We start from the raw sequence: 26,360 nt of genomic DNA, 5'->3' as shown, positions 1-26,360 counted from the left end.
ATTTACACCAAATGAAAATACTGTGCAATCCTTGGACCTTTGATTGAAGGTAAACTTATTAGCACTATCTGAGAACAGGATATCTGCACACTTTCTCAAATCTCTGTGGAGTTGTGGTATTCTCCATTGCAGTTACAATGTTTTTACAGCTACAAAATTTGAGTCCAATGGCACCTTTAAGACCAACAAAGATTTATTCAAGGTGTGAGCTCACGTGTGCATGCATACTTCTATGCACATGAAAGCTGATGCCTTGAATAAATCTTTGTTGGTTTTAAAGGTGCCATTGGACTCAAACTTTGCTGTACTATTCAGACCAACAGGGCTATCCACTTGATTCACAGACCAATAGGGCTATCCACTTTTTAAAGAACAACCCTTCAAGAGCTGGCAGGGTACATGCCATAAAACATTTTAATTAACATTTCGTATACTTTTTTCTAAGCACCATAAAGATGTTATCATTTGAAAATTCATAATTAGCATTTCAGTGTGGCTAGTTCCGTAGTTCCATTTCCCAGACTGTCAGGTGCATATACTTTTTTCTAAGCACCATAAAAATGTTATCATTTGAAAATTCATAATCATGGCAAGCTTACAGAAGAATTCACTGTTACTGTTTCAAAGCTTGGTGATTCCTTTCTTGCTTGTGTGCTGATTCCCTTGCTTGCTTTCTTGCAATTGGGCCATTGTTGACCTCTAATTTGAATGAATAGACTTTATTGTTTCCAGCCAAAGCCCATTACAATGCCAAGCAATATCATAGCAGTTAATATAAGAAAACACAATAAAACAATTAAAACAGTATATACAATAGTCAATGTGTAACAAAATATAATAAGAATTCAGTTCTCTAACTTTCTAATGGCATAAATGTGGCATGAGTTTTCCTTGCTGCTAATACAAATAACGATACATTATAACTGATTAGGGGATTAGTATCCGATAATAAGACCATTTTGTCTAAATTCACAGTGGATAAAAGCCATTTGAAGGTTTTGTACAGAAATAGTTACTAAATAATCAGATCTGAGATGGACTTTTAAAAATAGTTTAAAGGAGAAAAATTAGATTGTATTATTGTTTGTCTATCCAGTCTAGCTTTGTTTTTAAAGATTCAGTCTCTCAAACTGACTCCATCTTCTTAAGCTCTTAGTGTCTCATCTGGGATGGAGTGCTGGGTTTGTATTTTATCATAGCAAGCCAATCAAGAAGGATCTCTATTCAAAGTTAACTCAAAGCCTTGCTTGAATATCAAGTTTGTAGAGTTTTTTCTGTGTTTTATCCAAAACATTGACAAAGCTTAAAAGGACTCGAGCCCTAATCGACAGGAGTCCTAGCTCTGCACACAAATAAGCAGCAGACGTTCCTCTAGGTAAGGCCAAGATACATCTGAGGAAGAGAGTCTGAATTGCTTCCAAACTAGAAATCAAGTGTTTGTTTCATCCCTAAACTTCGATACTATAAAGGAGATGGCATAAAGCCTTATCCACAAATAGTATAATTGCTGGATCAATAAGAAATGCACCCTTAGATGCATAGAATCTTAATATGGCCCTGTTTAGTGGAGGGACTTCTATTTACCACAAACTATGATTTGTTGTTTCAGCCCCAGTTCCAATTTTAGTAAAAGTGTTGCCAATGAGCACTGATTTGTTTTTGGTAACTGCTGCCCAGTGGTAGAGCATCTGCTTGGTATGCAGCAGGCCTGCGGTTCAAGCCCTGGCAGCTCCATTTAAAGGGATCAGGAAGTAGGTGATATGAAAGACCTGTGCCAAAGACTCTAAGGTGCCAATCTGAGTAGACAATATGTTCTTGATGGACCCAAAGGTCCGATTCAGCATAAGGTACCTTCACGACCAGCATACTATTGTTTACCCAGGAAATTGAAGAATATTTGTGGTTTACTGGGCAAGTGCAAATAATTGTTTGCTGGTATAATGGCAACCTGTAGTTTGGATCAAATTAGAAGTAAACTAATTGACTCTCATCATATGAGAGGAGGAAGGGAAAGGAAATGCAAGCTCAATAATTGTTTGTATAATGATGGACATGCTGTAATTCAGAATTGTATGACTGAATAATGCTTTCTTGGCACAGAGTAATCTGTTATAAATGTACTTACAGCTGTGAAAAATACAGTCTTTATCTTCCAAAGCATCTTAATTTAGAAATAAGTTTCACCAATTTTACTAGGACTTATGTCCAAGTAAATGTTTACAATCACAGCTGGAGTCTGTATGAATGTATGTAGGAATAAACCGCTTTATGCTCAGTGGCACTTAGAATCATAGAATCATAGAATTGGAAGGGGCCATACAGGCCATCTAGTCCAACCCCCTGCTCAACGCAGGATTAGCCCTAAGCATCCTAAAGCATCCAAGAAAAGTGTGTATCCAACCTTTGCTTGAAGACTGCCAGTGAGGGGGAGTTCACCACCTCCTTAGGCAGCCTATTCCACTGCTGAACTACTCTGACTGTGAAATTTTTTTTCCTGATATCTAGCCTATATCGTTGTACTTGAAGTTTAAACCCATTACTGCGTGTCCTCTCCTCTGCAGCCAACAGAAACAGCATCCTGCCCTCCTCCAAGTGACAACCTTTCAAATACTTAAAGAGGGCTATCATGTCCCCTCTCAACCTCCTTTTCTCCAGGCTGAACATTCCCAAGTCCCTCAACCTATCTTCATAGGGCTTGGTCCCTTGGCCCCAGATCATCTCCTTCGCTCCCCTCTGTACCCTTTCAATTTTATCTACGTCCTTCTTGAAGTGAGGCCTCCAGAACTGCACACAGTACTCCAGGTGTGGTCTGACTAGTGCCGTATACAATGGGACTATGACATCTTGTGGTTTTGATGTGATGCATTTGCCTTTTTTACCACTGCATCGCACTGCCTGCTCATGTTTAGTTTACAATCCACAAGTACCCCAAGGTCTCGTTCACACACAGTGTTACCTAGAAGCGTATCCCCCATCCAGTAGGCATTTTTTCTGACCCAGATGCAGAACTTTACACTTATCTTTATTAAATTGCATCTTGTTCTCATTTGCCCATTTTTCCATTGTGTTCAGATCTCGTTGAACTCTGTCTCAATCTTCCGGAATATTTGCCAGTCCTCCCAATTTGGTGTCATCTGCAAACTTGATGAGTAGTCCCACCACCCCCTCATCTAGATCATTAATAAATATGTTAAAAAGTACTGGGCCGAGCACCGAGCCCTGAGGTACCCCGCTATTCACCTCTCTCCAGTCTGATGAAACACCATTGACAACAACTCTTTGAGTGCAGTTCTCTAACCAATTCCCTATCCACCTAACTATCTGATAATCTAGATTGCAGTCCTTCAACTTATCCATCAGAACATCATGGGGAACCTTGTCAAAAGCTTTACTAAAATCCAAGTAAACAACATCAACTGAATTTCCACGATCCAGCAAACCTGTTACTTGGTCAAAAAAGGAAACCAGGTTGGTCTGGCAGGACCTGTTGGAGACAAATCCATGCTGACTTCCTTGGATCACCAAATTGTCCTCCAGATGTTTGCAGATCGCTCCCTTTAATATCTGCTCCATTATCTTCCCCACAACAGAGATCAGACTCACTGGTCTGTAGTTTCCTGGGTCATCCTTCCTCCCTTTTTTGAAGATCGGAATAACGTTTGCTCTCTTCCAGTCCTCCGGGACATCTCCAGTCCTTAAAGAGGTCCCGAAGATGATGGACAAGGGCTGTGCAAGTTCTCCGGAAAGTTCTTTGAGCACTCTCGGGTGCATTTCATCTGGCCCAGGGGATTTGAACTCATCCAGTGCAGCTAAATGCCTCTCGACAACCTCTCTATCCATGTTAACCTGCCACCCAGACACTATCCGTTGGCTACTGCCATCTCTAGATGTGCCTAAGCCCTTTGACCTGTGGGAAAAAAACAGATGTAAAATAGGCACTAAGCCTTTCTGCCTTCTCTGCCTCTTCCGTTAGAGTTTGTCCACCCACACCCAACAGTGGGCCTATTGCCTCCTTTACTTTACGTTTGCTCCTCATATAACTGAAAAATCTTTTCTTGTTACAATGGGCTTCCCTGGCCAATCTTAGCTCACTCTCAGCTTTGGCCTTTCTGATGACTGATCTACAGTGCCTAGTAGCCTGTAGGTACTCTTCTTTAGAGCTCTGTCCTTCCCTCCATTTCCTGAACATTTTCCTTTTCTTTCTTAGTTCCTCTTGAAGTTCTCTGTTCATCCAAATAGGCTTCTTAGAGCTCCTGCAGTGTTTTCGTCTTTCTGGGATAGTCATTGATTGAGCATGCAATAGCTCTTGTTTGAGTAGCGCCCACCCTTCACATGCTCCCTTCCCTTCTAGCATTCTCGTCCATGGTATGACACTCATCATGTCTCTGAGTTTATTAAAGTTTGCCCTATGAAAATCCAACATCCGCATCAGGCTACAAGCTTCCTTGCCTCCCCATCTCAAAAGGAATTCTATGAGGACATGGTCATTTCCCCCTAGGGTCCCCACCTCCTTCACTTCATCCACCAACTCTTGCCTGTTGGTCAGTATTAAATCCAGTATGGCTGAACCTCTTGTGGGTTCCTCTACCATTTGTTAAATGAAATTGTCAGCCAGGCAGGTCAGAAAGTTGCATGACTGAGGATGCTTTGCAGAGATTGTTTCCCAGCACACATCTGGGAAATTGAAGTCACCCATGATGACAAGGTCCTGCCGCTTGGATATTTTCTCAAGCTGCTCACAAAGTGCAGCATCCACATCCTCTCATTGGTCAGGCGGTCGGTAGCAGACACCAACCACCACACTGTTTGTTTTCACCTCGCTTATTTTCACCCAGATGCTTTCCACTCCTTCACTAGAATTTCATGACAGGTAAGCCCTTTCCTCACATACAGTGCCACTCCTTCACCTCTTCGATCTATTCTGTTTTTTCTGAACAGTTCATATCCATCCACCATTACATTCCAGTCATGAGAATCATTCCACCAAGTTTCTGTGATGCCTACTAGATCATACCTTTCCATCACCATGAGAAGTTCCAGCTCTTCCTTCTTATTGCCCATGCTTTGGGCATTAGTATAAAGGCATCTGAATCCTTTTACTTTTGGTTCCCTATGAGCTGGCCTTGCCAGTTGGGCTCCCCCCGATCGTTCTCCTTCCTTACACTCCTTATGTTGATCGTCTCCTTCCCCTTGTGGCTTCAGTTTAAAGTCTCCTGATGAATCTCCCCAGGTTCCTGCCAAACACATTCTTCCCCTGCTTCGATAAGTGCAGTCCATTAGGTGCTAGTAGGCCTTCCTCAGGAAAGCCTATCCCATGGTCCCAGAAACCAAATCTCTCCTGTCGGCACCAACTACTCAGCCACTGTTTCACCTCCATTATCTTCCTCTCCCGACACATTCCTCTTCCCTTGACAGGCAAGATTGAAGAGAATACCACTTGTGCCCCCATTTGCTTGAGCTTCCTCCCCAGATCTTGATAGTCTTTTTTAATAGGAGCGATGGTATTCATGGACATGTAATTCGTTCCCACATGGACCATCACAAATGGGTAGCGATCCGTAGATTTGAGGAGTTTGAGCAGCCGTTCTGAAATGTCTTTAATTTTTGCCTCTGGCAAGCAACACACCTCTCGGGTTAGGGAGTCGGGCCCAGCCACATGGCGATCCATTCCTCTTAGCAGGGAGTCTCCAATTACCAGTACTCTCCTTTTTCTTTTCTTCTCAACTCCATTTCCTTCTATCCCTGTGGCCTCTTCACTTTGTCTTAGACTTTGTTTTGGGACCTCTTCCCTCGTTGACCCTTGCACCTCCTGTGCAAGGGCCTGAAATCTGTTCTGGACTCCCAAAGGCCCCGAGAACTGTCTCGCTCTTCGCCGTTGAGTCTTTTTCCGAACTGTCTGTAGAGGCTCCATAGTGAGGTCAATCCCCTTATCCTCTTCAGGACTGGTTGTATCCTCTTTATTCCGAGTTGCACGGCTCTGGTCTATGAACTCCTCCCCTTTCTTAATTTGGGTCAGAGTAATAATGCTGTCTTCTAATCCAAACTTTTTTCAGAGGAAAAATATGTAGGAAAGGTATGTTAGAAACATTTGTATGAGTTTCAATGAAGAAAACTACTGCTGGTGGATTACTTTGTACATAGCCAACTAAAGTCCTTTCAGATGATACATATATTTTCCTTAATTATTTTGATTCCAGTCTTCGTAGTATGGCATTTAGATAAGGTCCTTCAAAAACCTTCAGTTTCCACTGATTGGTTTGCAACAAAGAACAGTCTATATTTGTGTATAAGTAAGAATAAAATGGTAGAAGTGATTTTGTCAGCTATTCAGATCTTCGTTGAGGAGTGAATATTACCTGCTAATAATGTGCTGTGCAACTAATGTGTATATTATGTATAACCTAATATGCTTTTTTTTAACAGTGAAAATTACTTGGTGAGATGGGGCAGTAAAGGTTTTCCCAAGGAAATTGATATGATCAACAACCTGAAAGTGGTGTTCACTGTGAGTAACCATTTTTACATACTTGTCTACCAGCAGTGTTTTTTGTCCTCATAAAAACAAAAAAGCTTAGTTCGAATGAAGCATTTCCACCACCTATCATGTCTCCAGGATCTTCTGTTTTCTTCCAAAGAACTCTAATTCTCCCCGCCCCCTAAGCTGAACATTGGCTTCATTTAGATGTAATACCTATGATTTATTGTAGTAGTGGTTAATTTGGTTTGCAGATGATATGCCTTCTCTCTTTCCCTTGCAGAAACCTGATAGCTATCCCAGTTTGTATTGTGGTAAAAATTGAGGAAGGAGCCAGGATATCAGCATAGGTGATAGTTCCTCGTAGTTCCTCATTGGTTAATAAACCAACTTCAAACTGGGTTTTTAATCCTGTCTGACTATAGTTAGTGGAATGGCCAATATAAAGATGACCACACCAACCACAGTTAGCTCAATTAAACCATCATTTATCATTTTATTTGAATGAAGATATAATTAGCACATATTGGCTAATAATGAAACTAAGCATGACCTGGGCAAAGAGATGCCTTAGCATGTCCAGCTGCATTGAAAAATGCTTGGGCCTATTCTGCTGAAAAAGTTTCAAAACAAAGCTGTGAAACTTCTTAATTGAGCCTGCTTGGTGTAGTGGTTAAGAACAGCAGCCTCTAGTCTGGAGAATCCTCCACATGCAGCCAGCTTGGTAACCTTGGACATAGTTTATGAGCACAGGACTAAAATCAGGGAGACTGGGGGTTGCATCCCTATCTTTCATGAAAGCATGCTAGGACATCTAGGACATCTTGTGCTAGTCACAGACAAGCTGGTTGTAAGGTTGAAATGGGTGGTGGGGATAATGTTAGCTGCTTCATGTCTCCATCGAAAAGACAGGCAGAGAACAAATGAAACAAATAAAAAATAAAAATGATGTGCATTTTACTTATGCTTTCTTCTAAATTCTATAAATATAGGTTTAATTAGATGCCAGTCATGATCTAGTTGTAATTGACCTTAATGGGTTATAGCACTTCATAGCAATTATACTGGCATAAGTTAATTCTAAAAAGCAAGAAAAATATAATTTTGAATAGCATAGACAGATGTTACAGTGCATACAAGAGGTGATTACAATCACTGAGATAAACGAATTCTATCCTATATATAATTATTCAAGGATGTAATTAAATTATTACTTGCATACATTATTGAAGGGTAAAAACCCTACTTATCAAAGGACATGTGTTTGTTTTCTAATACAATGAACTTATCTCTATTCCATTTCATCAGTATAAATGATTCTGAATGTGGCCCTATCTGTTTGCACACTTAAAATCTGGAGACTGGAACCATGGGCAGATAAACCTGATCTTTCTATGAACTTGAAAAACACTGCAGGTTTAGATTTCAGAAGCATCTGAAATCTGAGGGGTTAACCCACATGCACATAATAGAAACAGTGCTTGTAGTTTTAAGAAATGACTGTCTGCAGGGGCCATTGCTAGGCAACCAAACAATATTGTCAGCCTAGTCCATTCTTGGTTTTCTGCTGGAAAAAGGCAAAGGGTAGAGCCATTCCCTGGGTTGTTTTGGCTTTTGCCATATTGGCCAATTTGTATTACTACTTTTGAGGTTGTGGAAGAAACACTGTTTCAGATTTATTGCATTTAAAAGAAGAGAGGACTTGCCACTGAGGAAAAGATAACAGAAAACGGATTTTATCTAGAAAACCATTCTGGCTGATGTCCTTGGAATTAAATAAACTAAAAGTAAACTCAGGAAAGGACGTTGTTTAAAAACATTCTTTATTATTGTTTAATTGTTTAATGCTATAAGGATAGGCCTTTTCTTCTTGGTTTGAGATCTTATCAGGACCAGGGCTAACAGCAACAATTGGGCACCTTGATAGCACATGACTTGCATGACTTATACATGCCTTGCTGCTTGCTGCTGTTCAACAGCAGTGTGTCCACAAAAGCCCGGCTGGTGTAGTGTTTAGAGTTTCAGACTAGGATCTGGAAGACCTAGGTTGAAACTCCAGATGGCCATGGAAGGTCACTGGGTGATGCCATGCCAGTTGCACAATCTCAGCCTAATATACAGGTTTGTTGTGAGGATAGAATGGAAAGGAATCATGTAAGCAGATTTGGGTTCACGTTGTGAAACTAGATGGGTTATAAGTGTAGTAAAAGATAATAAATATAGTTGAAGATTAATAGAGGCTTGTTGATGGATGGAAAGAAGAGAAAGAATAAGGGAAAGGTGAGGATATAGAGCAGGTTTTCTCAACTAGGGTGATGGCCCTGGAAGGGTTTCCCGAATGGGTGGGAATTAATTTTTAATATATATTTCAAATTTGTTTATATTTATATATTTTCTAAATGTGTTTATCGAGTGATCTGACCATGTTAATCTACCCACCTCCTCCCAAAATGGCCAGTAATGGGCTTAGAGAGGGTGGGAAGGGGTGGGGCCCCAGGTGGGTATGTACACCTTTATGCTTCCCAACCATATTCTGCACGATTGCACCACTTCTGGGGGTTCTCAAAGCCTGAAGAATATTTCTGGAGTTTCTCAACAGTAAAAAAGTTGAGAAAGGCTGAGACTGCTTAGGCTGAGGGAAGCAGGAAATAATGTGGGGAAGAGGATTGAGAAGAATATGAAGTACTCCTGCAGATTCTTGCAGGTTCTCCACTGTGCAATTGGGCCTGTCTCCGCTAACAACATCCAACTCAGAGTTTTCCCAAGTAGAGGTTGCCAGTGTGAAGGAAGGAAAGCTGAAAATAAGGGGGGGGGGGATAATGGCAGGTTGGCTGGTTGCTCTGTGCTGCTGCTGCCTCTGCTAGGCTTTTGAGGCTGGTACCGTGCTGGAGAGACTGGCAGGGGCCATGGTGGCAAGTGCACCTCAGTGCGGGTCCCAGCCGCTGAGGCTGTGCCAGCCGCCATGCCCAGGAGCCAAACATGCAAGTAGGGAAAGAGAGAGAGGGGTGGAGGGGAGAAGGGAGTGGGCAGGGGACAAGGATTCTCACCCCTTATGTAGATGTTCCACATAAGGGATGAGAATCCTTGTCAGTTGATTTTTTTATAGTACAATACATTTATTTTTATATAGCCATAGGCCTTTGCAAAATATAAGCTACAAGTTTATAAATAATAAAATAGAATAAACAGAACTGTATAAAAACATCAAATAGACCAAAGAACTATGAAACAGCATACAAAAATACAGAGATGCAAGAGAATTAAGAGCCTGCCTTAATGGTGACAATGTTGGCCCTTATTTTGCTTACAGCCAAAGCAAACAGTGAGGTTTTATATGTGACATTGTCAACAGGGCAAAGATTTTGTATACATTTCATTTATATCTTAACCTTTCTCCTCTAAGAGGGAGCAAAGCAGTTTAAATTTTTTAAACTGTCCATTAAATAGATAATTATGAGTAGGATTTTATTGTAATTTTATGAAATAAAATTATATGCTGAAACCTGCCTTGAGCCTCTTTGGAAAGGTGGGCTAAAATACAAAATAAAACAAAAATCATTCTCCCCTACCATGAGAGTTAGATTGTGTTGAGATTATATGACTGGCCCAAGGTTCTCCCGTGATCTTCCATGGCAGACTGAGCATCACATATTCTAGTCTGAAATTTCAGCTACTACATCACACTAGTTTTTGTACCTTAGTGTACAGGACTAAGGGCTAGCTGTACTGTAGTGGTTATGGATTTAAGTATTCCCAGATGGGACCACATTGAGAATTAGACATATTGGTATGTTTCTTCTCTTTGAGAGATTTTTTTGCATGATGATAGGTGCAGTAAATTGTAGATTTCTGTTTGGTATGGAATTTTACTGTTCATCTTTTATCTGGACATTAATCTTTATATTTTAGGATCTTGGAAACAAAGATCTTGGTAGAGACAAAATTTATTTGATCTGTCAAATTGTACGGGTTGGAAGAATGGATCTTAAAGACACTAATGCCAAAAAATATACACAAGGCATCAGACGACCATTCGGAGTGGCAGGTAATTCAAAAGTTGTTGGCAAAAACTAAATAATGATGATGATAATGATGATTGTATTTGTTTCCCACCTTTCACTTTGGACTCAGGGTGGGGTACATCATAATGAACATACAGAATAAAAATTATATCTATATCTATATCTATATCTATATCTATATCTATATCTATATCTATATCTATATCTATATCTATATCTATATCTATGCATACACACATGTACACACGGTGTACCATAAATAATTAAAAGTCTAAATGCATCTAAAAGCTGTTTAATCGTTAATTGCCTATTCTAATAGTTACAATAGCAAGGAAAGAGAGAGTGGGCAAAGGAGCCTTACTGACCCAGATTTATGTATAACTGGGCTTTGATAGGGAGGCCAGTTCAATCCAGCAGTGTTTTTAGACCTCAACCATAGCTCTGGTTTACAAGCCCTGTGGAAGTGTTCAAAGTCCTGCAGGGCTCTGATCTACTTTGGAAGTGTTCCACCAGAGCCTGGCTTGGTTTACCTCATGTGTGGGAGCAGTTGAGCCATTCACTTCTTACTGCTGCCCCCCGTTTCCTAAAAGCTGCCTATAAAAATGGAGACAAGCATTCCATGAAGTGCAAAGGCTGCTAGCAACTGGAACTCTGACCAATGTATTGCATGCAGTTCAGGGCTCTCTGGATCCAAACACACTACCACCAAATGCACTGCTGCTTTATTTCTATAATACTTCCATAAAAATATTAGTAGAGCCTGCTGGATCAGACCAGTGGTACATCTAGCCTAGTACATTGTTTCAGAAAGTAGCTAGTAAGTTGCCTCCGAAGGTTATATCAACAAGGAATCCCCTTTGCAGAAGCCATGCCCCAACATACTTTATTCCTCAGCATGCTTAATAATTCTTTCTCTAGTAACAGCTTTTACGAGGAATATATATTTGGCTAACAGATCTGGGCTGATTCTGCACTTGCTTGTTTATTCTGTGGTGGATCCTGCTGAATTTAGATCGATTTGAACTCGGGTCTTCCTCTATCTCCCCCCCCCCAATTGAAACATGTTCTGCACTCAATTGGGGAAGCTCAGAAGAGGGGGGAACCAAGCGCAGCAGGAGCCTCTTTCTTTTCTTGAATGAGGGGGGGGGGGCGGGCGGATTGGAGACAGCAGAGGAAGGGGAAAAAAAACAAGAGACAAATCTCTGCTGAGAGAAATTAGGGCTTCTGGAGTGCAGCCACTTTAAGACAAGCCTTGCAACCGTGAACCAGAAAGTCTAGGAACTGATGCCCTGGCCAATCAGGGAAGACTGCTTTGCGTGAGGCAGAGTTAATTAGGAAAGAGCAGAAAGCTGCACATTTACTCATGGCGGTCTTTCAAATATCGAGGCTTATATCCACTCCAGGATATCATGGGGGAAAGGTAGGGTCACCACAAATCAATCATGCTTGCTGCAGAGGGAAAATTTTAAGCACCCAAAATCAAAATGCAAATTGAATTTGGTGTAGATAGGAGGTATTCATTTGAACTGGAACTGGGTAAAAAGCCCTGTGCAGACTACATCCTGGAATTGGCCCTTTGGGACTTTTAAAAAATTGGGGTAGCAATTTTACATCTTGACCTGAGGAGTTTTTAGTTTTCTGTTTGCCTAGTAGTCTTGGAACATCATCTCTGGTCATCTAAATTTAACTTAATTCTCCAGACAAACTTTTATTCCATTTTTCCCAAAGGCCCAAATAGCTCCCCAGGTGGTTTTTTGCTATGATATATTTGAAGAATGTTTTATTATTGTCTTAATATTTTGGCCATCTGCATCTCAGGTTCCCTCTTTGTTCTCCTTATTGCCAACTTACATTGGCAACTTACTCCTTTCTGGTCACCTGTATAAGGGAAACCTTTCACTTTTAAAAAGTAACATTTTGTCTTCTATGGTTTTCCCGATTTTCTTTCTTGATTTTCTTTCTTTGGTCCATTCCACACACATTGGAAATGCACTTTCAACTTACTTTAGAAGTTGATTTTCCTGTAAAAGCATATTGAAAGTGTATTTTCCAATCCTGACAACTTCAAGAAGGAATTGAAGCAGAGGTCCATCAGTGGCAATTTGCCCCGAAGTATAGATGGCCAATGATGCTCTATTTTTGGTGCTTGGTGGAGAACACTGGGAAGGATTTTGGAGTTCCAGCCATGCTGGTAGACCTCCAGATGGCACCTGGTTTTTGAGCACTAGCCTGATACAACATGGTTTTTCTTATGTTCTTATGTTTTTCTTATGTTCTTATCTTATGGGTAATATTGTTCAAGGTAGAATGCTTTGAGCAGTTTGTTCACCTGATAGTATCTTAGTATAGGATACTACATTAATCTTTCATAGGCTAAATCTTACTTAAGCAATATAACACATGTGCAAGATTTGCGACTGAAAGCCAATGTATTATTTAAGATAGTACAACTGACTAGTTGTCTCAGCTTCCCTCAATCAAGTTAATTACCTAGTGGATATAAGCCTCGATATTTGAAAGACCGCCATGAGTAAATGTGCAGCTTTCTGCTCTTTCCTAATTAATTAATAATCAAATTAATTATCTAGGGTGCATGTATTTATTGGATGTTTAATACTGCTGCATAATTAAATTAAATGATGAAAGAGAAATAATAGTGAAATAATTGTATTATCACTCTATGAGAGGGTTCAGTTTTATGGGATATATTGCCATTTCAGTAGCTGCACTACCCTTCACAGCATGCTTACCACATCAAACAATATATTTATTATTATATTTAAAACAAAATTGTGTTGTTCTGTATTTGTGACATGGAGGGCTAGACTTGTTTACAAAGAGGTATGTTGCACTATGTTTAATAAGGTTTGCTCCCAGGTAATAAACCAGGATTGCAACTGCAGTCTTTAGAGAACGATTCCTACATTTTATGAGCCTCTTGTGGCGCAGAGTGGTAAGGCAGCCATCTGAAAGCTTTGCCCATGAGGCTGGGAGTTCAAACCCAGCAGCCGGCTCAAGGTTGACTCAGCCTTCCATCCTTCCGAGGTCGGTAAAATGAGTAAAATGAGCTTGCTGGGGGGTAAACGGTAATGACTGGGGAAGGCACTGGCAAACCACCCCGTATTGAGTCTGCCATGAAAACGCTAGAGGGCGTCACCCCAAGGGTCAGACATGACTCGGTGCTTGCACAGGGGATACCTTTACCTACCTACATTTTAAATAATATATGGCAAATAATTAGATTTGGATGATTTATATTAAAAGTTTGAGGATCTAATGTGCAGTCCAATGCCCATCTGTGTTGTTTATCCAAGTCGAGGACAGATTAGTAATTTTTGAACATACTAACATACCCAGATGGATTTTGTTTTGCAGTAATGGATATTACAGACATTGTAAAAGGAAAAGCAGAAAGTGATGACGAGAAACAACATTTCATCCCTTTTCACCCGTAAGAAAATCTTACAATGTTGTACATTTGGTAGCTACTATATCAGTCTTCATTGCTTATTTTCCCCTCAACAGAAGTTCAAGGTATTGTTTAAAGGATTGTAGCTAGAAGTAATTTTATAAATTTCATTGAGAATGACATACAGGGAAAATATTATGACTTTTAGTACTCTAGCAATAGACACAGTGTAGTTAGGGGAAAATATAAATAATGGTGGTGATGACAGCCCTCCCTCCTTCCCCAGACCAACCAAACAGCAACCAACCTCAGGGAGTAAGGATTCACCTGATGATCTGGCATGACCTGTGGAGTGGTCCCTGATCTTATTTGCTCTGCCCTTAACGAAAGACCTGGTGGAAGAGCTATCAGGAAAAAAAATTTCACAGTCAGAGTAGTTCAGCAGTGGAATAGGCTGCTTAAGGAGGTGGTGAGCTCCCCCTCACTGGCAGTCTTCAAGCAAAGGTTGGATACACACTTTTCTTGGATGCTTTAGGATGCTTAGGGCTAATCCTGCGTTGAGCAGGGGGCTGGACTAGATGGCCTGTATGGCCCCTTCCAACTCTATGATTCTATGATTCTATGATTCTATGATTCTAAGAGCTCTGTCTTGCAGGCCCTGTGGCACTGTGACAGCTCTGTCAAGGCCCTCAGCTCTCCTGGGAGCTCATTCCACCAGGTAGGGGCCTGTATTGAAAATGCCCTGGTCATGGCCAGGTGAATTTCTCTTGGGTTAGGGATCTCCAGCAGATTAGCACCTGCTGACTGAAGAGCTCAGCAGGGGGCATAAGGAGGCAAATGGTCCTGCGGATATGTGGGGCCCAAGCTGCAAATGGCCTTAAAGGTTAATACCAAAACCTTAAACTTGATCTGGGCAATAACTGGCAACCAATGCAATTGACTCAGCACTAACTGGATGTGGGCCCTCCAAAATGTACAGGTGAGGACTCTAGCAGCTGCATTCTGTACCAGCTGCCATTTCTGAGACAAGGACAAGGGTAAGCCTGGGTAGAACAAGATACAAAAGACCACTCTGGTGGTAACCATTGCATGAATCACTGTAGCCAAGCAATCCAAGGACAGGCAGGGCACTTGTAGCCTCACCTGATGAAGATAGCAACCAGAATCACCCCCATATTTCTGGCCTATGATGACATGTCAAGCTGCACCCCAACCAAAGTGGGTAGGGGCACTTTCTGACCTACCAACTTCATGCCCAGCCACAGGACCTCCATCTTGGAGGGGTTGAGTTTCAGGTGACTTTGCTCCAACCATCTAGCCACAGCTTCCAAACAACTGGCAAAGGTAACCAGGGGAAATCTGGGCAGTTGTCCATCAGGAGATAGAGCTGGGAGTCATCTGTATATTGGTGACAACCCAGCCCATAACTCCAGATCAGCTCAGCCAGAGGGCACATAAAGATCTTAAAGCGTAGGGGAGAGTATCTCTCCCTGTGGAAACCCACAAGGGCATTGATAGGGACATGATGACAACTTTCCCTGTCATGCCCACAGTGGCTGTGCCACCAGAGCAGCCAGAAGATGTGGCCTAGGACTTGCCAGATGATGAATAGCCGTGGCCCTGTTCCAGCTCTTCGAACTCTGGTTTGCCTGGCATCCCCACTCTGGTTCTTTGATCTTCATTGTCTACTGTCGATGCTCCAGCTCTTCAACCCCAGCTTCGCCTGACCTCAATTCCCACCCTACTCTACTGTAAACTCTGACTTACCTTGGTATTGGGGATGAGCTGGTTGGAATGCCACAACCCCTGCATAGACTGGAAGAAGCAGATGGTCCACTTTTCATGGGACTGTCATTGAGGACCTGAGGTAGCTGTGCTCCTCAGCAGTTCTGTGGAAGCTGCTTCGGAAATACCTCTGGAGTACAAAGAGTACTACGATGTATTTGATGAAAAAGGGGTGGACCATGTCTGATATGTTAACACTCACCTAGCAAGTTTCTGATCCAAAACAAAAGAGGTGCTCTGTAGCAGAGGGAAAGGAGTGTAACGGTTGGAACTTTTGTACTTGACTGGGGGCTGAGTCCTTCCAGAGAAATAGAGCTACAGAATAACAGTGCTTTTAAAGTATGCCGTTATTTGTTACCTTTGCGGACGAGGCACAGATTTGTGGTTTAAAAGAGAAATTCCTTACCAGGATAGGGTATTTACAAAAATTATATTCATTTGCCTCTGTCTCCTTACTGAAGCAAAGTACAAAAACTTAAAAGATAGTTACAGAGAAAACACATTGCAGGCCCTTATGGTTGGCTCAAGCAGACTACATGCCTACACATCAGTGGATGGATAGAGAACAGAGGGCCTAAGAGAGACTGCTCCTTGCTTCAGAGCACACACGCTGATCAGCTCTTCCTGAAGAAGCAGGAAGTGAGCAGGAACTCACCTTTAACAAAGGAGCCCCCAGAGCTATGCTTGGGATTTTTCCACTGCAACCTCAGAGTGATTATTAGGCATCACTAGTGAGCGCACAGGTGTATTTTAGCTGCTTAAACAGCTTAACAACAGCCCTTCAAAGTTGCTTTCACCAAATTACTTGCTGATTGCTTTTCCAACATTTGATTGAGTTTTTTGTGCATTCCCTTCTAGTTGTTGTTCGAATGATCTGGTGTGGAAGTTTTTTTTACTGATGCAAAGTCTGTAATTGTTCTTCACTATAAAGATAAAGATGAATTTCTATTTCCACTAGCCAGGCCCATTAGGCTAGTGGAGCCTAAACTCTCCATTTAATCTGATATAGTAGTTACCCTTAAGCTTTTTATTCATTGTGACTGGATGTGGTCTTCTTCATTAGACAAATGCTTACAAATTCAATATTGGGAGAGGAAATGAAGGGAATAAACCTGAACAATTCCAGTAGTGCTTTCTCTATATTTTGTTGCTTGATTATATTAATCTACTTCAGTTTGCATTCATTTTCTCTTTCCCTGTAGAGTGGCAGAGAATGAGTTTTTGCATAATCTTCTAAACAAAGTCACAGCACACAAAGGAGACAGTGGTGGGCAAGGTGAAGTATACTTTCTCTCCCCCCCCCCCCCTGTAAATTAACTTTGGAAACACTAGAACTGCTATTTAGGGTGGGATTTTTTATTGTAGTGAACACCATGTAAAATGCCTTGAGAGTACGTGATAGGAGCCATTGCCAGGATCACAGCTAGGCTCCATATGGTGGAAGTACAGATTCTGATCATGGTGGAAGTACAGATTCTGATCATTCTAAAACAATAAAACCCCAATAAAATTCCCATTAAAATAACAATCACAATGGCGACCATAATCTCTAGAATCCCTCCTTGTTCAGGGTGGGGCACTAGATCTAATCTAATGTAATGAGAGCCGGGGCCGAGATGAATTTGGGAACCAGTTGGAAAACCCCTCCCCTGGGACTCTGGCCCGGGCTCAACTGTATGCCTGGCGGAAGAGCTCTGTCTTGCAGGCCCTGCGGAAAGCTGGTAACTCCGGCAGGGCCCTTAGCTCTTCCGGGAGCTCATTCCACCAGGTTGGGGCCAGGACCGAAAAGGCCCTGGCCCTGGTCGAGGCTAGGCATACGTCCTGGGAGTCTGGAGCAACCAGTAAATTCATACATACAGAGCGAAGGGCCTTGGGGGGGCATATATAATTGTAGCAGCTCTTTTTGGGAATGCAGTTCTTCAGTTGATCTGCTATCTCAGTGTGAATGAAGGTTTGCTACACCATCAAATATATACATCTGAGTTGCTTGTTTGTAATTATTAACATGTGACATCCCTGAGACCCTCAACCCTTGGGGACCCCCATTTTTGTCTTGGCATGTTCCTCCTTTTTCCTTTACAAGTGTACTCCTCACTGTGGTCCTAGGACTGATCAAAGGCATTTGGCTTATACTGATAAGAAAAGGCAGTGAGTCATGCACTAGCCTATCCCAAGAACTATCCCATACAAGAGGCTGTGCTACTGGGCGTCCAATCCAGGGCCGGTCATCCCAATCCTTCCAGGTTCCAAACAAGGGAGTATTTTTCCCACTGCCCCTTGTCCACCCTGGATTTCTGCCTCCAGATGAGGCAGCCAGGGCGGTGAGGTTCTCCATGCGGTAGAACTGCCAGGGGCATGTCTTTGTATTTTTAACAACATAACAGAATGCCACCTTCTTAAAAATAAAAAGAAATGCCCTAGGCAGCTTTGCTGCACTGCACAGCTCAGCGAAACCACCTGGGGCATTTTTTGCCCCTTCCTGGATGCTGTTGTCCTAGCCGTGGGTGGGGAGGAGCCGGGCCAGGCCAGCCCAACTCTTCCCTTCCTCATGGCCCAGTCCGGACTGGCCTCATTAGTGCCCTGACTCTCAACCCAGATTTCCAAAATAATTTCCTTCACATCTCAGCGACTGAACAGAAAGATTCCTGCCCATTTCCAGTCACAAAAAGTACCGGACCACATCTAATATCCACTAAGAGAACTATTGAGACACTCTTCTTGCAAAAAGGGGGAGGGAAACCCCTTTGCAATAAAGAAAAAGGTTTATTTTCAGGCTGTCTCATCTTTGAAATATCTTATTCTTTTTATCCCCACGTTTTGATGTCAACACCCTTTCTTGTCCTCATCCTCTGTAAAAGGATATAAAGAGTTACACCTCAGTCCTATTTTTATAACCGGTTTAGGACTCATCCTGTTATCCCAGCCTCTCAGTTGGCCTCTTGCTTCCCTGCTTCATTGATCTGTCTCCAAATCTCCTTCCCTTCCCAAATGCTGCTTTGTCTCACTGAGGGCAGCCCCCTCCATAAGCAGACACTTATGGCTTATTTTCTCCTTTTTATTCCGCAGTACGTAGGCAAGTTTTGTGTGCATTGCTTTCTCCGTATCATTTTTATTGCCACCTTTTCTACTTGCGTAGATTCATTCAGTCTTGTTTTGTTAATAAAATAAATACCTCTTTGTTTAAGAGTGTTTTCTTCTTTGTTTTTACAGGTATTTATCTGAATCTGGCTCTTTGTATATACCCGTTTAAGATCCCAAGAATATTAAAATACCCAAAATACATAGGTTTGCTCCATGCTAGCAAGCCTTTGTAGATCAATTTGGGTAACACATGTACCTCATTAAGGGTTCTTCACATCTTTCAAGAAAAGAAGGAAACTTGATTGCAAACATTTGTCTTTGTTATCTTTTGAAGGATTATGGGTGACAATGAAAATGCTTGTTGGAGATAGCAATCGGATTAGGAAGGACTACCCTCATCTTGTTGACAGGACAACAGTTGTTGCTAGGAAGCTTGGCTTTCCTGAAATAATCATGCCAGGTATGAGGTTGTTAGATTCTGCTTAGAAACTGGTATGCCATTTTATGCTTTGACTTTCATATCTCTGCCACAATGTGTGTATAGACTTCAGGTGGGTAGCCATGTTGGTTTGAAGCAGCAGAACAAAGTTTGAGTTCAGTGGCACTTTTAAGACCAACAAAGTGTTATTTTTGTGTAAAGACATTTTTTCATATACAGTGAAAATAATTTCAACAAAAATATGAATTTCAGTTTAATAAAAAAGTCATCTTGCTTGTGCTCATTGATAACAATATCTTTGAAAATATACATAGCAAAATCTAAGTTTTAGAATATCTTTTACATGACCTGGTCATCATTTTACTAAAAAAATCTGCTAAATGATTTTTTCCTGCTTCCTTTTTCAAAAGTAAAAAAACAAACAAACGAAAAAACCCTGAACTGTTTTTTGTCTCACTAGGGGCATATATGGAAGATATTTTTTGTTTTGTTTTTGTCTTCCTCAGTTATAAATAAATTACAATTTTGTCATTGAGAGAGAGCTACAGATATTGATCCCTTGAATAATACTAGTAACTTGATTCATGTCTGTATATGAATTAATCATGTCATACTTGTACCATAACAATAATGCTTTGCAGGGGCTTCAGAGTTTTTACTCTGATACAATCCATTGCCTTCATTTGTCAGTCTTTAAATATGGAGGCTGGTATCCAAAGGCTACTTTCAGGAACCTCAAGGGCATGTGAATTTTATTTCTCACTCAGTCCTTTAATTAGTCTTTTTTCTTTTCCTGCCCTCTGAACAACAGACCCCTCTGCCATACTGGATCAAAGCCTGTTTCTGAGAGTACCCTCAACTTCAAGCAGCATTTTACTCTGCAGCATTGAACTTGCTTTTAAGAAATACAAGTCCAAAGCCTTCTCCATCACACAGTGCTGGTGGCACAGGATTCTTTAGAATCCTGCCCCAGGTCCATGGAACACAGCCGCTCAGCTTTTCCATACTTGCTTTAACGGATTTTCACCAGTGGGTGTCATTGCAGGATGAGAATTACATATTGATGTAGGAACACATTAAGCCATTTCCTGCCAGCAGGATAATGTCTGATCATAAACATCACAAGTGAATTTGATTTTCCCTTAAATGTACACACTTCGGTATATCAAGGAATAACCATAAGCTTTCATGTGTTCTGTGGCTGCGATTGCTTGAAGTCCTTTTTATCCTGACATCTGGGCCTTTCTGTTTCTATCACAGGTGATATAAGAAATGACATCTACATTACCCTTTTATGGGGTGACTGGGATAAATATAATAAAACTACTCAGAGAAATGTTGAAGTCAACATGTGTGTCTGTGATGAAGAAGGAAAAGTAATACCAGTAAGTGGTGGTGTCTTCAGTAAATGATCTGCAACTAGAGCTGTGCCAGATCCCTAATAGCAAATGAACTTGCAGATAGGTTAGATCTGCAAAGCATATTTATTGGTTTTGTTGATGTTTATCTAGCAATGTACAACACAGTCCGGCATGCATCTGTCTATCATGTTTTTATTTCATTCTTCCTCCAAGTATCTCGGAATCATACAGGGCACACATATATGTTTATCTCTTCCTCAGTTGAACAACATGGTAAGGTAAACTAATGTCTGAATCGCACTTACACACATGTCCTGTGACATGGGTGTATTAAACCATGGGGAAATAGCTGAGTGAGAGTAATGTAGCATTTAAGGATCAATTTGCCAATAATTTTACAAGGTGATTACACTCTTAAGAACTCAAGGCAGACAATGTTGGTAAATTGAAAAAAATGATAAGAATAGTCTTATCAATCAATTAATAATAAAAAGCATAAATATATGTAACACACTAACAAGCAATCATATAGAGAAGAATAGGTGGGAAAAGAGGGTCCAGTATAATTACCTTTCCTGTAGATAGGCAAGTGCACAAAGAGTATGCAGGGTGTTTCAGATGGGACCTATATCTGAAATACATGAGAGGGCTTGCTAAAGCCACTGTTTATATAGGGTTTTTGGTGAAGGGACCTATGTGTTGTGAGCCAGGTGGTAACAGTTGGAAACTTCCATGGAGCCTGGTGTTGGGCAATGCTAGCCTGATCCTGAGACTGCTCTTGATGTCCCTGGACAGAAAGAGCCATCCTAGAGATTGTTCTACTTATTGACTGGGTTATGGGATTATCCCCTGGCAGAGTGGCCAAGTGTGAGAAATGGGTAGGAGACAAAGAAATTGCTCAAGAGCCCCTGGCCAAACCAGTTCTGGCCAGACCATACTATCAGCAAGACTATGGGATGTGTGTGTGTGTGTGTGTGTGGGGGGGAGATCAGAGTCCAGAGGCAACTGAAATTCCAACCTGTAGCAGAGGACAAGCCAAGGCATGTCCTGGTTTCCAAGATGGATTCTGTTCTAGCAGTGTGTCTGGTCAGGGTGTTTCAGGGTGTTCCTGTGTTTGGCTTGCTCCAAGATTGCACCCAGAAGTGGTATCCAGACACACGGATGTGTCTTGGACACTGCTACGCCCTTAGTGGCTCTACCAAAATATTAGAGCTATTAGTAATGGTTAAGATGAAGGCTAAACCATGCACTATAGAATCTCATTGAGAGCCATACACAGGCATCATGAAACAGTAACTATCACCATGTCCTGAAAGATCTGATTCCTCTCCCTTGAGGATTACCTACCTTACAGTCTCTTAGGTGCCAGGCCAAAGAATTTTTTTTACTGAGGTGTTTAATTGTTGAATTTAACTTTTCAGGTATTTTATGGTCTGGTGCTGTCCTGAGTCCTTTAGTGTTATGCTTTTTTATGCCCCTGGACTTGTTTTAATGTCTTGTTTGTTTTCTGATCTAGTTCTTTCATTATAGGCTGATCCAAATTCTTTTGACAGGGGATATCCCTTCAACAGTTTAAGAAGTTTACATTCTATTACAAACAAAACTGCTTCTTTAGAAAATGGAGAATCTCTCATTTCTCCCCAATCTTCTATTTTTGCTCAGACAATCTAATCAATTGGGTTTCTTGACATAAGCATCAAAGTGGGTTGTGGATTCATTTTGCCTCTAGGGTACATTGTGTGAGCAGGACCCCTCTAACCTACCACCTTTTCCCTCATCATCACCAGTCCAGGTGGTAAATATATTGGCTAGAGCTTGCTGACACAATAAAACTGGGTCTTTTCTAGGATGAGGAGAAAGAAGCTTTGTGTAAAAGGAAGACTTGCAGTTCATGGTCTGTTGCTGGGCAGGTTATCTCAGCATAAATAAATGCAACATACAGCAGGCAGAGAAGAGCCATCAACAAAGTGTAATTCAGACTGGTAGTGGAAGTATTGAGCCAGCAATCCTTGCTGTGAGGTCAAGAATTAAATTTATACTAATGCCCCTATTTTCAGTTGCAAATTGCTAGAGTGTATGAGAGAGACATGTGAGAAAATAAAGCCATTGGCTTGAAATGGTGGTTCTAAAATAAAGGTTAGGAATAAAGAGATTAATTTCTTCTTAAAGTGTAGTAAAAAGACAGAGTCTCAACTACTAAACAGTTAAAAGATGGTAGTATTGTTTTTTTTTAAGTACAGTACAGACACTTTATATCACTCCGATAGCACTGTGATGAACATCCTATATAAATGAGAATTGACCTGTATCTTTCCCCTCTGTGTAAGAATGCAATCTGTTTAGGAGCTGGAGACAAGCCTGTGAATGAATACAAATCAGTTGTCTACTACCAAGTCAAACAGCCCCGCTGGATGGAGACATTAAAGGTATGGCATGGGGCACGACTGCCCTCTGCTTAGTCATGAAGAAGTTGCTCACTTGTATTTGGTTGCAATAGAGCACAAGAAATGCCAGTTATTGAGGTGTGTTGCCTAGAAACAATCCGAGTGATTTTTCCCATTGTTTGAATGTATACAGTTGTTTACCTGCCCCAAGCCTTTAAGGGCTAGATATTCAAGTTTATTGTGTTAAGAAGGGCTTCTTATCTCTCCCCTACATGTTTGGTTAGAATATTGCACTATGGTGTTAAATAACTTTAAGAAATTCAGAAAATACTGTGTCATTGCTTTCCACTTCTGTGGTCTCTTATAATATGTTTCCATCCATTTATTTGTCCTTGTTAGAGAATAATTAATAGGCATGTCTATAGTTTGCATGCAACTTGTAATCAGCAAATTCTGGGAAGGCTGTGAGGGAAATAATTACAAAATGGCTGTAGGCTGCTAGAACAGTTCATTGTAAAACTGTGCCTTTTAAAAAGAGAGAAAGATAGAAAGTTATTGTCATAAGGTGGCTCTTAGGGAGATGATGAGTTTGATTCCATTAAGGTATTCTTTAAAGAGCAGTCAGAGGACAGCTGGGAGGAACAGCACAACCAAAAGCATCCTTTGGTATTTCCCTGAGACACAATGATGCATATTGAAGCTAAGCTCACAGCAGAACTAAGAGCTTAATTAATTGCCTTTTGGAATCTTCTATTTTTAGTCTACTCCCAGTTTTAGCCAGCAGTGTCCAAAAATGCATGAGCAGTCTCTAGAGTTGGGGCTGTCTGGGATGAATAAAAACAGTACTAGGCTTATTATAAAGGATAGTTCATACCTGTTTAACCCCCCCCCCCCCACTACCACCACCACCACCATGACCGTTTATGCACTGGAGGTTTCATGCTGGGCTGCAGGCTGGACTTTTAGTCGTGGCAGGTTGCCCCACCTCTTCCTGTACCCATATGGGGGAGCATTTGGCCTGGTGTGCCTCATGATTTGTGTTCCTGTACGGGAGCTGGGGCAGTGAAGTTCCCAGTGCATAAACGGTCCATGTTTAGCAGCTTGGGCATCCTGTGATGTAGCTGTTTGGAGGCAGTAACCTCTAATTTGATCTCTTTGCACCATCCTTTCCAGATGATGTTTTGTATGACAGTGTTTTCTGCTGTCATAACAATGTGAATCATCACCAACAGCAGCTAGTTCTGCAGAGACACCACTTTGACCATGATTTCCTTTTGAGGATGGCTAGACAGTTAAGCAGAGACAAATTGATACCTAAAGTGGCTTCCTGCTTTTGCATGCCTGTTTCTTTTAATGTACAATTTCCTTTTCATTGTAATTCATACAATTTAGGAGGCAAACTATAAGTTGTTTATAATCTTACAACAATGAAGGAAGGGTGTTAAAGAATGTATAATGCAGTTCCAGAAATTTCCCTGGGGTGTTCCTGAGAGACACCCTCTTGGATCTGGCCTCTGTTCTGATTGAAAGGACACACACCAACACCAGGCACATTTTTTTTTGCGATCTCCTGTCTTCTGCATGGGCGTAGATTTCAGCTCCAGTGTTGGACTCTCATACCTAGTTGGAATAAATTCTGAATTGAGCAGAAGTAATCTTCCAGACTTAAATTGGAAGGCAGGAAAATTCAACTCCAAGAGATGCTGGGGATTAAAAAAATAATAATAAAAAAGTGCAGTCCTTCCCTTCTCAAACCCAGAGAACCTTTGCTATTCCATTGAGGAAACAGCCTTTTATGGACAGAAACAAGTTTGGTCCCCATTCATGCCAAAATGACCGTGACCTTTTCATTATTACCCACCCTAAGCCAAAAAAGGAGGGAGGTCTATGAAAAGAAAGTTATTATTGTTGTCGTTATTGTTGTCGTTATTGTTATTATTATTGTTGTCGTTATTGTTATTCTTCCCTTAATCTTCTACTGCAGTATACTTTTCTCTTTGAGAAAATGTCTATCAACCACAAAGTCCATATGCCTATCCATCTCGGACCATGCCCCCCCTCAAGTTATATTTCCCAGTATCCCTACCAAGTCTACCAAGTCTACCAAGCCAGTCTGATATCACTGCCCGGTTAGAACAGTTTTATCAGTGCCGTGGCGAGCCCAAGGTCACCCAGCTGGTTGCATGTGGGGGAGTGCAGAATCGAACCTGGCACGCCAGATTAGAAGTCCGCACTCCTAACCACTACACCAAACTGGAGACTACCTCCTAGGGGGCAAAGGGGAGAAGGGTGGCCCATACCCAGAAATTGTCCACAATAGTTGAAAACTCAGGGGGCTCCACAGTGGATTTTTCATCTCTAGCATACCAGGAGACAGTCTACAGCAGTGGTCCACAACCTTTTTAAGGCTGCGGACCAGTGTGGAGGGGAGGGCAATCCAGCGGCTGCGTATGCGCAGCCGCACATGCGCAAATGCACACGTGTGGCAGGTTCGCACATGTATGTTTGTGCCAGGCGTGGCCACAAACGGGCATGCCTGAAATTGCACTGCATGGGCATTTACAGCCGTGCATGCTGCAAACGCGCATGCACGGGGCCTGCTGCACATGCATGTCTGTGCCGGCAGCCGTGCTTCCCTCTCCCCTCCTCCCGCAAAAAAAAGCTTGCTGGGCCGCAAGGTAATCGGCCGCTTTGGCGGCCGATTTGCTAGTGGCCTGGGAAGTTTCTCACTGTGAGGGGGGCGGGGAGAGGGAGCTGCGGCCCGGTGGTTGGGGACCACTGGTCTACAGCATAACGAACCCAACAAACAGAACTGGTTCTTGAACACAACAGAGTTTGTGTAAGTTCAGGGTTCAAGGTATGTGATGGCTTCCAACCCACAAAACCTTGCAGACCTAATTTTTTGGGGTTCATGCCCACCTCTTAGCCTGATCTCAGAAGTTAAGTAGGGTCAGGTCTAGTTAATGCATATAGTTATTGAATTGTTGTAAACTCCCCCAAGACAGCTATGCTAAAAGGGGTAATTATAAAAATCTAATTAATGAAATGGAATGAAATGGAATGAAATGGTTAGTGCATGGATGGGAGACCACCAAGGAAGGCCAGGGTTGCTACACAGATGCAGGGGATAGCAAACCTTGTCTGAACGTCTCTTGCACTGAAGATTTCTATATGAGGTTTCTATAAATCGGTTTGACATGTTTTTCCACCACCACCACCGTTGGTTAATTGGCAACACTAGTTCCCAGGGGTGCCAATTAACATCATTCCTGAAAATATGAACAGTAGATTACAAATGGTAGATCACTAAATCTGAATGATTTTTGACATTTGCAACCAGAAGTGATCTTCACTATGCACTTTTTTTGGTCACAATAGCTAAACATTTAGACATTTCTTTGTAT

At 41.6% G+C, this 26,360-nt stretch overlaps 1 protein-coding gene across 1 annotated transcript in view; it reads left to right on the top strand.

Moving 5' to 3' along the window:
* DOCK2 (dedicator of cytokinesis 2) overlaps window positions 1-26,360 on the top strand; it is a 430,014-nt gene that overhangs the window by 33,135 nt on the left and 370,519 nt on the right. The window contains exons 9-15 of the mRNA XM_077327133.1: window positions 6,424-6,505; window positions 10,385-10,520; window positions 13,873-13,948; window positions 16,894-16,967; window positions 19,107-19,232; window positions 20,472-20,596; window positions 22,900-22,998. Coding sequence (XP_077183248.1) covers window positions 6,424-6,505; window positions 10,385-10,520; window positions 13,873-13,948; window positions 16,894-16,967; window positions 19,107-19,232; window positions 20,472-20,596; window positions 22,900-22,998 — 718 coding nt within the window. The remainder of the gene's footprint in view (window positions 1-6,423; window positions 6,506-10,384; window positions 10,521-13,872; window positions 13,949-16,893; window positions 16,968-19,106; window positions 19,233-20,471; window positions 20,597-22,899; window positions 22,999-26,360) is intronic.

Source organism: Paroedura picta, chromosome 3 (assembly GCF_049243985.1).
Source record: "Paroedura picta isolate Pp20150507F chromosome 3, Ppicta_v3.0, whole genome shotgun sequence".
NCBI lineage: Eukaryota > Metazoa > Chordata > Lepidosauria > Squamata > Gekkonidae > Paroedura > Paroedura picta.
The sequence above is the reverse complement of the archived record's forward strand: the minus strand, read 5'-3'. Positions and strand labels throughout refer to the sequence as shown.